This window comes from Dromaius novaehollandiae, chromosome 9 (assembly GCF_036370855.1).
Source record: "Dromaius novaehollandiae isolate bDroNov1 chromosome 9, bDroNov1.hap1, whole genome shotgun sequence".
Lineage (NCBI taxonomy): Eukaryota > Metazoa > Chordata > Aves > Casuariiformes > Dromaiidae > Dromaius > Dromaius novaehollandiae.
The window spans coordinates 3,852,793-3,870,839 of record NC_088106.1 but is presented as its reverse complement, the minus strand read 5'-3'; the positions used below and the strand labels follow the sequence as shown (position 1 = coordinate 3,870,839).

Below are 18,047 nucleotides of genomic sequence, written 5' to 3'. Positions count from 1 at the left end.
GGCAGGCACAGAGACGGGTAGCAGGAAAAATATCAGGAGCTCCCATTCTTTATGTCCGTAGCAGCCCTAAAACATACCCTGAGTCTATACAGCAACTACTGGCAGCAGGACTCACACCACTCATTGACTCAGATCTTGCCTTTCACGCAGTTGCTGGGGCGTAAAGCCCTAAACCAACCTCACCATAACCTACCATAAATGACAGAAACAGCCTGGCCCTGCCCACATGAGCGTTACAACCACTAGCCCAGCAACCTCTCCAGCCCAAGCAAAATAATAGCTAGTAGCAAACAGAGCACAGAACAAGGGTGAGGCTGATGGACAAATCAGTGTGATATGGTGAGTCTTTTTCTGTTACAGAAAACCCATGAAGTAGATTGGTAAATACAGCAGTCGAGACATCATAGGTTATTACATCAGATGCCAGAACTGATTATACAGCCACAACTGCAGTATGAAAGTGCCACTCTGCACCTCTCTAGCCGCACCAAGGTCAGAAGGGAAGGTAGGTCCTACATGGTAGGAGTCTTCTTGATTTTTTGGGGGGCTTTGTAGGCCAGACAAGGATTTCCTCGAATTTGCTTGCCCTTTTGTAGCACCACATTGCCATCTGCTGTCCTTCCTTTCCCCAGCACCCTCACTGATAACTGGATGAAATACAGTGGTGCAGATAGCTCAGGCTAAACAAAGCTGTTCAAAATGCAAATAGGTCTGCAATCCATCACTTATTTAAATGGATTTTAACATTTTAATTAACTATTTAAGAAATACAAGACATGAGCTTGCAAGGACGCAGTTGGATGAAGTGTTACAAACAAAAAAACAGTGTATAATAGTGCAAGTATTAAATCTTGGCACAGTAGGATTATTGTATGCTCAGATGTTTCAATTGGAAAACAGCTTTTTATATCTTAGCAATTCAGTTATTCAAGAAGAAATCATTCTTCTTCAACTAATAATGTATGTTTGGATGATAGAAACAGACAGTAGTATTTTTTTAATCAGGTTCTGAAATGACACAGAGAACTATTTGCAACAGATTTAATCTTCTGCTTAAATCTTGTACGCAGCCAGACAAGTGCACCTTAGCTACCTCATTTCACAAACAACCTTCATGGTCTGTCTGTGATCCTGCCCAGTTTTTTCCTAAATGACTTCCAGAAAGGGCTCTGTTAAATACAGGCTTAAATGGTGGCTTTAGGCCAGAAGCTACCCCCAACTCTGGGAGGTTAAACCCTGGGTTTTAGTTATGGTAGGATTATGAAAGTCTTCTCTTTCAGAAAGTTACCCAGACATGGAGAGTGAGCAAACAAACCCACCAAGGGGGCCTCCTTCCTCAACAGCTACTGTCCAGCCCAGTAAACTCAGCTGGTTACAGTTCTGTATTGAAGATAAGTGTAATTACCTGGTTTGCCTAATGATAATGGATTTGCATATAGGCCAGACATAGATAGTCATTGAAATATTTTGGCAGGATGTACTGCTTCTTTCCTTATTTTGTCCTCCTCCATGAACCATCTGAGAAAGCACAGCATCTGGAGCACATTTTCTTAAACTTGGGTGTTATATTCGTCCTTCTGACAGTTGCAATGAGAAAAGCCAGGAAACAGGAACTTCTGCAGGGCTTCTTCCTTCCATCACCACCTCATCTTAAGTCTTCTTTCTCACCTCTGCAAGCAACTTCCAGAAAGCAGGAGAGCACATTAACCCCATTTTGCAGATGGGGAAGAAAAGGAGGCTCCCAAAGATAAGCCTCAGTTCCCTTTCTGAGGAGGGATTGCCAATCCATCATGAAAAGTTGTAAAATACCCCGTCTTCACAAATCATTTATTTTCATGATGTTGCAGTTTCCTTTGTCTGTAGAATGGAAGTAGGAGTACATTACCAGTGAGGGTTGTTGAGGGAGTTTGTTAGTCAACACTCATTCAGTATAAAAAAAAACATAACCCCCCTCACACTAAAACAGTAGATAGAAAATAGCATCAGCATGACTAAACAGAGAGGAAAAATGCACAGGAAAGAGTGAGCATCACTCATTAACTTCCACAAGAAGTCACAGGACAAAAGGATCAGGCATAGAAACCGATAAAGAAAACCAGGCACCAATAAGAACATAGGAGATCAAGATGTGAGGCTGTTTCTTACTAACTCTGACTAGTCTAACTTTCATGCATACTACATAGGAACATTGATCCTTTTTCTAGCTCACAGTGCAAGCTCAGAAGGAAGCAAACAGATGGACAATGACTTATCCAGGGAGAGACTTGGATCAGCAACTTAGAAATTTAAATTTATATAGGAAAAGCAAGTTAATCATCCAAACAAATAGACATACCCTGGGGAGAAAAAATCTGAGTAGCAGCAGAACTGAAATCCAAAAAAAATAAGAAAGAGTATGAGTATGCAGAAGGCAAAAACAGCAGAGAGAAAAAAAGAAGGCAATACACAGCAGGCATATACAACTCACTGCTAAACACACATTTTCTGAGCAACTGCATTTATAACAGAAAAGGAAAGAAAAATTGAGATGGGGCATTTGCCCAGGATAATGCGCATGAAAAACCTGGTGTTTGCCAGCAGCATGAGACTCTGCGTGGGCACTGTGTGGTGCATATGCACCTTCTGGCTGAGGAATCAGAATTAATCTTCAACAAACGTACCTGGAAGGTGTTAAGCCCAGGAGATGGTGAGATACCTAGCTTTTTATCCGTAGATAGATGTGATATCCAGAAAAATCTTAAGGTCCCAAATTTTTAAGATTAAAATTTTTAGGGTAGGGGAAAAAAAAGAAAGATGTATCTCTTATGCAATAAATAGTTTTCTAGGGGAGATGGCTCCAGAAAATATTCCAGAGGAAGCAATCTTGCCAAGGCAGAAGATGGTTTGGATGATCTAATCATCTCTCATGTCAGTGCTGTGTCATTACCTTCACTTTGCATTACAGATTACATGTAATACACAGTGTCTTGAAATAGCATATGCACAGCAGGTTATCCTCCTGGACCCCGTCGCTTTGCACCTGTCCAAAAATTGTTTGCCAGATCCACAGATGCAAATACCAGTAAGTCAAAGGCTATCATTGCATTCAGTGAGAGGACAGTTAGATCAAAGACTTGTGAGATATTGTTAGTATTTACCCTTTACAGAAGGGAAAAAATTAGCTGCAGGAGTGTTAAGTATTCCCTCCAGGAGCACGTCAGACACCTGGATTATACCTGGCAGTGAAAGTCAGTTACACTAGTCCCTGCCCTGTTTCCATCTACTTGGTAAATTAACAAGGATGAGCTACTTATTACTCTGGCTGCTATTCCCCACTTCTCCATACAATAATAGCATCAGAACAGTGAACAGGATTTACCCGCAAAAAAAGCCTGAAGACAGGCCCAAACCAAAATCCACATCAGTATACTTGGAATGTAGGAGAAAATCAAGATTTAAAGATTTTTTTTTTTTGGCTACTTACAGATGAAAGTTAAGTTGATTTTTAAAACTGTAGAATTTATTATTTTGATAAAAGTGTCATCAATATTCAGTTTCTCAAAGAAAATATTGGTCAAAATGTGTACACTTTTTAAAATACAAACCATATCCTGTTTTGACCAGACTGGACCTCAACCTTTCTCTATCAATAAAAATTCTTGCAGTTTTCTCTGAAATCATGTACAGCTGGCTACCTAAAAGACTGAGTAATTTGAATAACAAAAAAAGTCAGGATAACTGAGCTAGGTCACATAGACAGGGAAACTCCAAGCTTTTGCCTGAATACAGATGGAAATATTCTGAAATTTCAGCCTGTGTTCATTAGTACTTTATTTCCTACTGGTGTCATGGAGCTATTCTGGAATAGGTGTTATAGGAGCAGAGGTATCATAAACTGGCCAAAGAATAAGAGTGCCAAAACATTAGAGAGATTTCTGTTCTGAAATAGCTTCCAATCTGGGTGTCATGATACTGTTGGTTTTGAGAAAAAGTATCATTCTAGTTTTTAAAAATCAGTTTTTTTTAAGACAAATTTAAAATGCGTGAATAGTTCGAACAGAAATTTTCAAGATATGCTCATTACCAAGAATCTACAAAAGTCACCTGTTTCATATGCCTGGTTCTACGTGTCAGTAACTGTTTTTTTAATTCCGTAAAATAAGCTTGTTAGAAAAAAAGCTTTGTTCTAATTTGCTATATATACCTTTTGGTCCTTTGAAACAAACACACTTAACCCTTAATCATATGTGTATGTACATTTATTTATATATTTAATTAGCCCACTTGGCTTTTCATCCACGGTCTGCTTGGGACCCACCTACATTTTTCACTGTTCTCTGTGCCAGTAGGTACCCAGAGGCTGTTTGTGCCTCCCTACATAGCATGTGTGTTGAAAAGATTGTTTGCCATTGCACAGTACTAGTGCTTATTTCAAAACTTGCATCTTGACTTTCAGGAGTTCTTTTTTCTTCTTTGGATAAGAACTGGCAAAAAGCCTCAGAAAGCCTCAAAAAAGCTGTCTGTGGCATTTGGTGTCTTATTAGAAAATGATTGTCCTAGCTCTTTGGATTGCTGTAAATGCATTACAGCTTGCTGCTGGCTATCTCTCATCAGCTCTGAGGCCTTTAGAGGAAAAGTTTCTGAAGCAATGTGAGATGTTGGCTGTCTCAGAGAAGTGCAGCTAACTTGATTGCAAAGTTATACCTGTAACCACATTAATTCCTCCAAATTTTATAAAGGACTAGGAATACTGAGAGTTTTTAGCAGTCAGTGACATCTCTTAGCTTACCGAAAGCGGTCAGTTAGAGAACAACAGAGCTGAATCACAGCAGTCTAAAGGTCCAGTTTGCTTATAGTCATCATAAGGTGATCACTGAGACGTACCTGTCCACCTTTCAGTTACATTTAGCAGCCTGCAGAATGCAGAAAAACAGAAACCTCCAGATATAGCTGTGTCAGCCATGGCAAAACTGTTGGGGAATTAGTAGTTCCTCACCCTTTCACTCAAGTCATCGTTACAGGCAGAAGTTAAGTAACGTATGCATCAAGTCCTTTTTCCCCATTTATTATCCAAGAGAAGCAGAACTAATTAAATATCAGCCTCAAACAGCCAATTCTTGCAGCATGAGAGAGATTGTGAAAAATCGCATTCTTCCATTAACTTCCCAGGCACTACCAGAAGAGCTAAGTTAGAAACCCACCAGCCTGAAGACATTTGCTCCTCCAATTTACATTTTAATGGGAGAGCAGAGGACTTGTTGCTAAGTGCCAGGAGCTGATAGAGCTGTGCAGATTCGAAGGGTCTAACTAATAAATGCACTGACCCATATTTTTCACATTTTATGGGACAGTGGGGAAAACTGCTGAAAGAGCTCATTTGCAGCTATGTTAATTACACTTTCTATGGGGAAGCAGAGGAACATGCCACAGAGAGCTAACTTGCAGCTGCATTTGTGGGACAGTTCAGTCTACTGTTTAGAGCAGATAATTGCATGCCAGAAGGATCTCAAGTTCTTGTGACAGCTGGAGCACTGGGCTCTGTGATGGTCATGGTCAAACCTTGACTTTTCCGGGCCACTCAGGCCACTGAGAGAAGCTATAAAAGTGGTAGACCTTTACTGGGGAAAAAACACTGTATCCACATTGAGCTTTCCTATGTAATTGGGTTTTCCCAAGTAACTGTTACCAAATATAGAGGAGTTCATAAAAAGTTTGTCTGTGGCATTCATTTCCTCTGATCTAGCACAGACACTGATTGCAGCTATTGGAAAGGTGTTTTTCCTTCTTCATCACGGTGGGGAAACAAGCAGAGCTAAAGGGAGCCCCGTGCCGCCATCCAGCTCTGTCTGTCATCCAGCTTTCAAAAGCGGAGCAGCTATGCAATTTGGGAAACGTCAGCTTTCATCACACACATCAGAGCCCTTCAATCCATGTCCCATGGCACAGGAGCGAAGCTGAACAAGACATTGATACATACTAAATAGGCAGGAAAATGAGCTATGGAGCTGACAACTAAATTGCTTATAATTAAGATACTGCTTCAGTACAGAGAAGAAGAGCCAGTCAAAGGAGAGTCAGGCGAGTCCTCTCTTTCGTGGAACATGTGTGGCTGTACCAAGGATCACCAGCTAACCTGAGCCTGCAAAAAGCTCCCTAAGCACTAGGGACAAATCTTCAAGAGACGCTTTGCAAATTTTCACAGTTTCTCACTGTTTTTATCAGAACTGTGCACAGCAGCATAAGCCCAGATGTATGCTTCCCTACCTTCACCTTCCCAGTTTCCGCTGTAATGAGACATCAAAACAGTTTGCTGAGGAATACTCACTATCCCTTATTTGTACCTCTCTAGGGACAAATATATAAACCCATTGCTAAAGCATCCAGAGAGCTCTCAGGTGTTTATATGGATGTAACCTCACAATTATCCTTTGAGATTGGGATATGTTAGTCTATTTTATGATTGACTGAAATTCTCTTCTGGCCGAGATCACACAAGAAGCCTGCAAAAGAAGCAAACTCAGCCCAGATCGTAAAATTCCCCACTTAACATGTTCATCAGAGCCCCATCCCTTGGAGTCAAGGAACACGCCCCAGGCAGATAGGGTGGATGATGCACACAGCCGAGCTGCATCAGAAACATACTGGAGCCAGTGCGGGGAGGAAACCTCAAAAAATTTTTTTAATTAATAAAAAACTGGAGAAGACATGAAACAGACAGCAATTGCCACTATCAGTGCATGTCTTTTTAATGTATCTCTTTGCTTCACCTTTTTTTCCCCCCTCTCCTATTTCAGTACAACTGAAGGGCTAGGGTATCAATCTGTGCAAAAATGTACATTATCTGGTGAAGTGGGTGATGCTGGTGTAAAGAGAAAAAAATAAAATGAAGCTCTTTCAACAGGCTACCTCCTACCTTTATTATTCATTATTCTTTTGCTTGGCAAGAAGACTAGGAAAAAAAGTTGTATAGCCCCCCGCTGATATGTTTTCTTCCTATTGTCACTGAATTTTAGAACAGACTACATGAATCCTGTTAAGCTTTAAAATGTATTACTTAATTCAATACCATAACTGTAACCAGCATGTTAGAAATCAATTATTCAAATATCATAGGGTATAGTGTCCCATATTTATGTAAGAGGCATTCATTTCAGAGGCAGAGAGTAAGAGCTTCCAGATATCCCACCTCATCCCTCAGCAGCAGGAACCCGCTTTACTGCAAAAAAGGAGCTAGCCAAGCAAGCAGCACATACAAAGGGGGCTGCAGAGGAAGAGAGGTGGGATTCAGCCCACAAGCTCAGACAGATACAAAATTGAGACAGTTTTATTGAGTGAAACTAGGACTCACTGAGTCTTGGCCTTAGCAATTGATTAATATTATTTGACTCTCCCAGAAAGGCTGCGTGGTCTCTATCCTCCAAAGTCACCTGAGCAAGCCCCGTGCAAGCTGATCCATTTGGACGTGTTTTGTGGGGGGGGTTAAACTAAAACGACCTCCAAAGGGCTCTTCTGACTTAAATTATTCTGCTATTCTGGAGCTTTATGTCTTTAAGTTTACAACTAATTGTGTAATTCGTGTGCACATCCTACAGGAAGCTATTACAGTCAGATGGCTCAGTCCAGCTTCACTTAATCAGGCAGCAAGACTGGACTGCAACAGTCTCTAGCAGAGTTTAAATACCTTCATGTCCACTTTGTCTCTAGACCATCCTGGAGCATAATGGGAGCAGAAAATGTCAGTTCTCAGACCCATGCTGATGCACCTGGGCACGTGGCAAACTGCAGTCCACGGTGTCAGTGTTGATTAATTAAGGTACCTCTGAAGCAATGCAGGAACTGGGACACAAGGGTTCCTTAAACCCATCACTTAAACCCAGTCCAAGTCCCCATTTAAACAGGCAATCCCCCTAAATGTCCATGTACTGCTCGTTTTGAACTCTGTGCTAGAAGCAGAAAATGAATCTCCAATTATTTTATTTTTTGGTAACTTGATGGGAGGGACAAAAAATCTTGTCTGTAGTAATTGACTGTCCTAACTGATTCCTGAGTAAACCTCCTAGAATAGTCACGGCTCGACAAATGTTAGTAGTTATGCTTTTCAGGAGCTGTGGTCTACATGCTACAGAGATACTGAAAACTTTAAGAAAACTGTTGTCAGGTTAACAAGAATTTTCCGTTGATTTTGATACCAGAAACTTATTAAAGACTCAGAAAAGAAATTCTAATATACTAGTCAACTTTAACCACTTGAAAGGTGTACTGTGTATCAGGAATAAGATCCCACATGGTATTGGGGGGGGGGGTTGCATTTCATAGTGGAATTGACTTTATAAAAGTGAAAGCCAGCAAATAGATTAAATTTCAGAATGATACAGTGATTTATTGCATATGGTATAGACTTTTTTCCCAGCTGCACTAAAAATGGGGGTGACTTTAAAGAAGGTATTATTTAGATAAGCATGAGATTGGTCAATGTCAAACAACTTCAAATTTCCACTCTTGTTTATTAGAATTTTAATACTGAATCTGTAATTGTAAAAACCTTGTTTCTTTGTCTCTTCCCATTCTCAATGTCTCGTCGACTTTCAGCCTTATTTTCTATTACTCTGAACTTCTTTACTTAGTAAACAAAGTATTTTGAAACAGGCTTATAACAATTTTATCCAGCCAAAGTTGTTCTCTGGGATCATAACTGTGTTGAATCTAAATTCTTACAGTTTGTATTTGTAAAGCTATTCTCCATAACCCCAATCTTATACCCTTAAAACCAATTTACTGGTCTGTGTTATGCAGCTGAATACCAAGAGAAGAAGAGTAAGAGTCAAAATGAAAAAATAACAATTTAGCTTACATAAAGAAAGTGATTGTATTATTCTAACATTTTATTGACTCTTTAAAATGAAATAAATGCTGAAATTATGAGGATCATAGGCAGATACTTTTATTGACTAGGCTGGTGCCCTTTCAATACCAAACTGAGGAACAATCATGGCAGACAATCTTATTAAGCTAGCTGCATATTTATGAAGACCCTATAGCTTAATAAATTGTTATGGGGCAATGAAAGTTTATGTAGATCACTAGAAATGTCAGAATAGTATTACACAGGCACCATAAAATAGAGTATTACTCATTTGAATCACAATCCAACCAAAATAAAACCCAGTATTTGTTTTATGAGTTTGCCGTCATAGAAAACTTCAGTTTTCCTGCACTTTCTAGCTACTTGGTGACTTAGCATGACTCCGTCTCTGGACAGCAATAAATTCCTCAGATTTAATTTTACTCACTGATAACTGATTTTTAATTGGAGGACAATAGTAGTAACTTTCAGTTTAACATGTATAAAGAAAAAAATAGATAAAGATGGGCAACAGGCAAATACGGAGACAGTTTAACAACAAAACAAGAATGGATGCTTCCTCCTTCAGAGGAAACGTATATCAGCAATTTCCCCACTTTTCCCTCTTCACTTCTTCTGAGAGAGAAGCAATTAAATCCTATGCTGTCTAGAAGAGAGACCTTTACATTTATCTCTTACCAGAACTGCATGAGAGGAACAGAAACGGTTGTATCTGGTTATATCCCCTTCCAGACGTCTACCTGGCTTCAGAAGAGGAACAGAGAGCTGGGCTAACATGGGCCACATGCACCAGCTGCTTTGCAAAAATCTCATTTCAGACTATCCGTCTCCTGTCAAACACCTAAACTGAAAGCTCCTTGCAGCGGGAATGCAATTCTTGCACACACGTTTATACAGGGCCTGGTGCAACAGGGTCTCAGAGGTGCTGCCAAAGAAGAAATCATTTCTGTTTCACAAAGCATCCACTAGAGCAACTGGAAATAAGTCGTCCGGGTACACCCTCTACTGGGCCTTCCGCACCTGGGAACTCCCCCGCAACGCGGCGTGAGGAAACGGTTTCCTTCTCCCCACGGAGCCCTCATCTTCAGCAAATCTGGTCCTCACCCAAACGAACCTGGGCCTTTCAGCAGCATCAGTTAAAGCAGAGAGAAAGGCCGTTCCCCCTGGAAGAAGCAGCAGTTGGTGACTGCTGAGCTGCTCTCATACGCACGCACAGCATGCAAGAGAATGGGACGGAAACCCTGTACCAAATTACACGGAGCAAGAGTCAGGTCTCTCTCTTCGGAAACTGTCTTGACATGTAAAATATTTTACTGAGAAACATCTCCTTGAGGCTGATCTGACCATAACATGGCACTTTTGGACAAATATCTTTTGCCAAAAAACCCACCTAGAAAGTGACACTGAAAGCTAGGGTAACATAGTTACAGCAGAATACCAGATTATTTTAGTCAGAGCCGTAATATTGAGCTAGATGTCCTTAACTGCTCTATATGCAATTCAGGGTAGGGAGGACGTAAGAAGTGTCTAGGGGCCAACTAGGAGACAGGAATAAATACAGTCTTGGAGTCCTCACTGTGAACAAACCAGGTATCTGAAATTAAAACAGGAAACATGGTATGAACCAAACAGCATCAGAGATAATTCATTAGGTAAAGGCAAGGGTGGTTTTCTTATTATAATAAAAAGAAATTATTATAGTGGAAAAGCAGAAAGCAAAACTGCTGAGATGTAGGAGGCCTCTGGGGTCAGTGTCTAGGCACAGAATTAGTTCAGCTAAATCTGCGAGAACCTTTCTGCAGGCGTCACTGGCCAGTGGGCAAAGCTACGTGGAAGAAACCAAAACCAAAGTCTGTGTCCCGCTACACAAGGCCAGCACTGCGCTCCCAAGGGCTGGCGGTACCATGCTACTGCGCTCTTTGGGCAAGAAGGAAGAATTTCTTAATTATTCCTGAAGTAAAAACAAAGGTCAACTTACAACTCTTCCCGTTGGGAGAGGGCATTGGACATTACTTAGTAAAGGTCCATAGTCTCTGGGCCTATTTATAAATATATCAACTTTCTCTTTAATTACAACAGTATTTCCCTAGTTAAAAAAAGGAATTTGATTTCTTTGAATGACAAGGAGAAAATCATTTCAATTTTTTATTACTATTTATTTTTAAATTTCATATGAAAAATATTCATTATCTATAACTGTGACTTGAAACATTAATTGGAAGAATAAACATGATTTTTTTAGAGGTCATTCATGCAAATTTTGGTATTTCTAGAGTTTCCCTGTTTTCCATGATTCATTTTGTTTTGTGGTTTAATTTGTGTTTGAAGTAAAAGTCCCAATTCTCTAAGGAATGGTAGGTGTTAAAGTAAATAATGATAAAAAATCCAGTGCCTTTGTAAATCTAAAATAAGCATAATGCAGCCATTGCATTCTGTCTTTAATCTTCTTCATTCATGTCTGTTAGTTTTATGTCATTGTTCAGAAATTGCTATATATCAGTGTATTACAAGCAACTAAATATTGTTTATTAGACAAGAAAGATGTAACAGTTTGAATTGCAGGAGGCTTTGATTTCCAGGCAAAAATGTACTAAAATATCCACATTCAGAAGGGGTGAGAGTACCACAGATAAAAGTCAAAGCACACAGGTACCACGTGGGCAGAGGTTCCCCACGGTCAGCTGAAGAAAAGAGATGCATCACAGCCAGCTCCTCAACTGGTATTCCTTGCAGAACACATTTTGGAGAATTGTCATCTCTTCAGAGGATATTACACTCTTTTCTGTAAGTTTTCTAAGCCAACTTCGTTTCTGCAGATAGTTTCTAGCAACCCCAAGAACATTAAAGCAACTAGGTCACCCCCGAGTGGTGATTCTCTTGGAGGTGTGAGGATTGGAACCTCAGTGCTGCATTTCTGTCTGCTGAGGAAGGTTCACCCAAATGCTCCCTGCTGCTGTCTGTCTCCCCGACTTCCTTTTTCTGAACAAACTTTCCAGCAATGCTTTACTAGGACCTGACCGCAATCTGAAAGAGTAAGAACCCCAGCTCAGTTAGCCATGCTCCCATAAGCACGACGTGCTGGAGCTTGTACCTGCGTTCATTAGCATCGGCTCATTGGTTTCGAGCAGGATTGAACCGTAGGTTCTCCGGAAAGCTTGCTGCTCTTCTAATCCGCTCAACTGCAAAAAAAGGTAGTGCCAGGCCCCTGGTGGGTACCAATCTCAGTGACTTCATTGCATCCAATCAAACCCATCAGCTGGGTACCCGGATCACCGTTTTGTTCAGACCCAGAAAGTAAAAAAAATTAGGACAGAGCTGGCACATTTAAAAAATATTTAAAAGATAAGACATTCTGACCTCTTCTGCTGTGCCCTTCCTCTTCCACCATCTTTATACTGTTAGACCAGACTTGCTATTTTTTCCTGTTTTCATGAGAAGTACATTTAATATAAATAACTGCCTTGGGCACAAGGAGGACCCAAATAAGCTATTTGAAACAGCAAGAAAGTTACTGACCAAAATAATACATTAATTTAATTTCTCAGACAGTATACATATTCACTGCTTGATTTCATGGCCCTAACTTCCCAAGCTGATACCAGATCTTTAGCCACTTCTTTCTTGTCTTTCTCAAGCCCAAATACCTGTTTCATAAAAAAAAGTTAGAGCCCTCAATGCTAGAATTGCTGGTTCTTCTAACTTTGTGCACTGAATGAAAAGGAGTCTTAAGTAGGGTGGTTTGGGATTTGCAAAACCAAGTTTTAACTGAGAAGAATTAGCCAAAATCAAGCCAGTTCAGTTTCTGTCCATCTTTACTTTATCTTATGGAAATGAGAGATTTGACATTTCACCCCAAACATGATGAGCTATAAAAGGAACAAAGCATGCGAGGTTTGACTACAAGCGGAATTTCACCCAAATAGCTTCTCCATTTAAGATGGAAAACTCCTGCTCTAGAAGGATTAGTTTTTTGATTAGTATAAAATCAAGGGCAACTCCAAGGGAAAAAAAAATTAGAATGCAAGAAGTGATTCATGTTTACCCCAAAATCGACTTTGCAACATATAAGATAGACATCTAAATTCAGGCGCCTCTGGAGAAGGCCATAGTTCTTGTTAGACTAGACCCTATAATACTTGGCAACAGTAAACACATTTCATTTTGAAATTAAATCATTGTGTTGTGCGGTATTGTGCCACTCTGAAACAATCTCAAGCAATATTTCTGAACCTCTAGTCTCCAAGGTACAGCTTTGCAGATAGGGCATATAAAGCTGTGACAGTGCTTTTACTGTGAATAAATAATGGCAGCTATATCAAGAAAACAGTACCAGCCTACACACCGCTTGATAAATATCCCCTATTAAGAAGCGCCAGCATTTTACAAACACACTAGATAACTGAAAGCAATCACACCATAATCCATTTTAATTCACATTGAAAGGGTTTTTTTTCTTTCAAGAGAGATTTCTTCCACAAGTGAAGTCATAAGTAAAGTTTCAGCTGCCTATGAAAAAATGAGGCATATGTCAGCTGAACTCCCTCAAGCAGGATTATCGCGTTGTGTTTTCAAAACTTAGGAATCCCGAGCCCCGGCCGCTGCCCCTCGCTCCCTCGCACTGTGCCAACGCTGCACGCCGAGCTCGGCAGGTGCCTTCGTCCCGGGACGGACCAGGGCTCCATTTCCTGGCCGGGTATCCCTAGCTCTTCCCAGCTTTCATGCAGAGAACTTGGTTGTCTAACTCAGGGTGCTGGTTTGTTTTTGCTAGCAAGGCAACCAAATCTTTTTCTAGATTCAGCCTTAAACATCCTTATGAAGGAAACAGCTGCCTTTTACGGCTTTATGTCAGCCCAGAATAATTTTTCTTAGTTACTGAAAACAGGTGCTCTTCTGATTAGTGCACCAAGCATTTATTTTCTCTTGTAACAGTGTCAGCCGGCTTCATTATAATACAAACAGGAGATACTTAGTCTTACAAAATCAAACTGTACTAAGTAGAAGTGAAATGAAAAAAATATTTTGGCATCTGTAGCGATGGTACATAATGAGACGAAGTACATCCTCAGTCAGTTGATTCACAGTTATCCTGACATGGCACGAAAAATGAAAGCCGTGTAAAAAGCTGCTAAAAGTTGCTGCAGCAAAACTGGCACTTTGCAGCGGAAAGCGGCTTTGCTTGGAGCTTTCCAGGCGAAGCGGCGCGTGGAGGCTGCCGGGAGCGGGCAGGGAAGGGGGAAGCCTGGCGCGGCGGCAGGTGGAGGCAGACCTGCCAAGCGCTGCTGGTTTGCAGCATGTCGCGCTCGGCAGGACAGCAGCTCTGCACGTTTCTTTCATTTCAGCCCTCCTACAGATCTGCTGTGTTTAAAGCTCTGAAACCCTTAGAGCAGGAAAGTTTCATATGGCCTTTAAAAGACAGAAAGAGACTACAGAGATGTCAGCCCCATGAGGCTCGGCTTGTAGACAGAGGAGGCGTGGGCATTTGTTTGCCTTGAAATTTTTGACTAATTTGGGGCAATTTATGAACCCAGCTGTAGACTGATCCGATTAAAGGTACTTGGACTGACAAACAGCACATGGTTTGACCAAGAGACTGAAGTAGAAAAATCAATAATGTAGAGAAGCAGTGTTTTCCAGACATTATTAGATAAAGATAACTCCTTCTCTATGAAGGAGCATTTCATATTTTTCTAAATCACCCCTCACAGTGCTTAACACAGACTAAACTTTGCAAGATACTTTTTTAACGTATTTTAATTAAATCTGAAAAAAACAGAGTGCTTTCAAAATAAATACTGAGTACATGTGAATGCCCTTTAAATTAAACTAAAAGTACCACTGACAACGTTATTGCCCCTGAGATACTTAGGCACGTGAAGGAGCTGTACATTATTTCAGCAGCCTGTCCTGCTCGCTTCTGTCCTTTCCCAGAATGGGATTCATGCAGAAATCCATTACAGCGGTGTTAAGTTAATGATAAAAAATGTCCTTTACACAGTAGCTTTGGCAGACTGCAGTCACAGCCTTGCCGTATCCATTACGGGGGGTTCACAAATGGCTGCAGCTGCGTCCGCGAGCGTCCCGCTGTCCTTCCCCGGGGTCTGCCGGCCTGGGCTCTTTGTGCAGCATAAATTGTGCTCAGCTGCTCCTATTAATCTGCTCTCAGAGCACCTCCGCAGGATTTAAGCAGTCCAGGGACTCCTAATCTGGCTCTCCCTTCCACGGGTATATTATACCCAGGGACTTTTGTAAGGAAGCAGCAGCTCTTTTTGCTTCCAATTAAAACCTTTCGGAGCCAGCCCAGACAATGATTCATTTACAAGTGAATCCTGCTCCCTTCCAGTCTGCACAGCATTACCAGCTCCTCTTTTCCATGGAGGACCAAGCAATTTATGGAGAGGATTAGATCTGAGCAGATTCTTGAGAGACTCCAGATTTTGTGCATTGTTTTCTTAAGAACATCCACAGAGATTATTTATTCAAAAAGTATGAGAAACTTCAGTAGGAGAACAGAAAATTACTAGTCAGATGTCCATATACCACCATCTGTTACAGGGACCATATGTGAAGCAGCGTGAAGGCACAACAAAAGAATTAAGGGTGTTGTGACAGCAGGAATCCAAAATTATTATTATAACTTGTTGTTTTTCCTCAATATTTAACAGCTGCCAGAGAATTCATAAACTGAAATCTGCATCTTTTATCTACTTGGTACTCTGAATTTGAGCCACAGAGGAACTAACTCAGATTAAGTACTGAATTAAGTACCAACTATTTGACAAAGCCAAGACATCTTATATTTCAATTGCTGATACCGAGATAGGGCTATGAAGCTGACGAGTTGAAAACCCTTTACATTTACTGACAGATAGCGTCAGTCTTTTAAAATTGGCTTGTTTTTATCTTAAAATTTTACAGAAGTCCTCTGGTGTTAATTTTCTCTTCCTCTCTCTATATATATATATACACACATATATAAAAATATTAGAAACTTGGATATTAAGAACATGATTTATGATGGTATTTAAATAAGGTATGGAAAGCACGATGGCAATTTAAGCAAAAAAAACTGAGAGCAGTAAGAATGCTAGCCCAATTCGCAGTGTCCATGTTAGGGGCTGACCCAGCATTCATCAAATAAGCAGGAAAACGGCACAGGCGCAGCCTACCCGAGGCTCTCCGTGCTCCAGAGCTGCCCCACAAGGCACAGGTTTTTATACTAATAAGGAAATACATCCAATCTGACATCCAGAGATGACTTGAGTGCATACTTTTATTTCACAAGATTCAGCTCCATTTTGGTAAAACAGCTTTTTCGAAACACGCCTCTACATGTGCTCAGCGGGCACAGAGCCCTGGGACTCGCCTGGGCGCCAAAGGCTCCTCTCGAGCTGCTTTTCCTCTGTCACCATCAGGTCAACTCCAGCAGCTTCAATTCTACCATCAGTGGCTCGGAAACCAGGGGTTTCTATGCCGCTTGATAAGGTAGGTTATGCATCTCTTTCAGTTACTTTTGAAAGTTTCAAATATATTTAAATCTCCCAAGGACAAAAACAATTTGGTCAATAGATGGATTTTTTTAAGCTGATCAGTTTTAATCCTGTCTTAGACAAACTTTTATGTAATGCGTGACCAAGTCTAAAGTACGACGTAATACTGATTCAGTGAGAAAATACTTCTGAATCTTTTCACATGATTTGAAGAAACCTACTGCTCCTGTTCGTGTCGGACTAAGCTCTATAAATCAAACCCTACAATTTGTATCAAAACCATGACTTTCTAATGGTTACCAGTACGGATTGCCACAGGGATTTTGACCATGCAAAGATCACAGGATCTTTGGTTAAAATTTAAGTAGGATAATGAATTTCAGGATGTAATCTGAACAGGTTGGTTACAAACCTTAAGTCTGTGATGCGAAATCTGTTGAGGCTCCCCTTCCCCATGCCATTCCTGCTGGCATTTGTGCAGTAGTTTGCCATCTTAGATATCACCCATCTGCTCAGGACTGTTAGCTAAAATCAGAGCTGCTAATTAAAATTAATCAATTTCTTACAAATAGAAGCATTTTTGTTAAAAGATCAGGAAACCTCACCACTAAACCAATACCAAACGCAGTCACTAACTGATACTTCACTTCTCTCTACTCAAAGGTGGAGGGAAAGACATGCCTTCGTAACAGGTTTACCCTTTAAATCTATAGCAGGATCTCGGAAACGTCATCGGGGTACAAAAGAAACCCTGTGAAGACGCTGTCGTCCTCAGCACTGACGTAGAGCCCGTTCCAGTCCCGCGCCACCTCCAGCCACACCTGGTCGCCCGCGCTCAGCCTCAGCACCGTCAGGAACGACGCCTGATCGATTTCTTGGCCGTAGAGCGTCTCGCGGGCCTTCGCCACCCGCCGGCTCTGGGCCACGAGGCTCACGCGGGCCGGCCGCCCTCTCACCGTCAGGTGGTAAGCGAAGACGTATGCCCCAGGCACGCTGCAGTTGAATTTCCCGGTGGAAGGGTTATAATCCTCCTGGTCGTTGTACAAAACCTTGTCGAATCTGATGGGGACGTTGGGCGGAGGGAAGGGCTTAGACAAGCCGGCGCTGAACGCCGATCGCGGGAGCTTCACGCTGTCGCCTCTGGTGCCTTTCGGCCCCCGTGAGCCTTTCTTGCCAGGAGCCCCTCTGCCCCCTCGGCTGCCAGCGTCTCCCTTGGGCCCTGAGGGTCCCATCATGCCGGCAGGTCCCAGGTCCCCTTTTTCACCCTTGCTTCCCTGCTCGCCCTTTTCGCCCTGTTTTCCATCCATCCCATGGACGCCCTCAACCCCTGTCTCTCCTTTGCTGCCTTTTTCTCCCTTCGTCCCACCTTCCCCCCTCTCGCCCTTCTCCCCTCTCCCTCCCGGCTCCCCGCAATACCCCTTCTCCCCGATGTCTCCCTTTTCCCCTTTGTCCCCACGTTCTCCACCCAGCCCCGGGGCCCCAGGATCCCCCTGATCTCCCTTGGCTCCTTTGGTCCCATTCTCACAAGTGTCCCCTTTGCTCCCCTTTTGGCCCTTCAGTCCAGGGAGGCCATAGCTGCCCTTATTGCCTTTGGCTCCAGCTTCACCTAGAAAAAGGACAAAGGCAAAAGGCAGTTTAGTGGGGGGGGGGAACAGAAAACAAACAGAGATTAAAACCCCCAGGGCAGAGGGCACCGTTAGTGTTGTATTGCTTTGGAG

General features: G+C 41.7%; 1 protein-coding gene across 3 annotated transcripts in view; it reads right to left on the bottom strand.

Moving 5' to 3' along the window:
- Positions 1-14,575: 14,575 nt before the first annotated feature.
- Positions 14,576-18,047, bottom strand: part of OTOL1 (otolin 1) — a 60,258-nt gene continuing 56,786 nt past the window's right edge. For all 3 annotated transcript variants that reach the window (XM_064516575.1, XM_026105759.2, XM_064516576.1), the window contains one exon: positions 14,576-17,935. In XM_064516575.1, the coding sequence (XP_064372645.1) occupies positions 17,037-17,935 (899 nt within the window). In that variant the 3' untranslated portion in view covers positions 14,576-17,036. The remainder of the gene's footprint in view (positions 17,936-18,047) is intronic.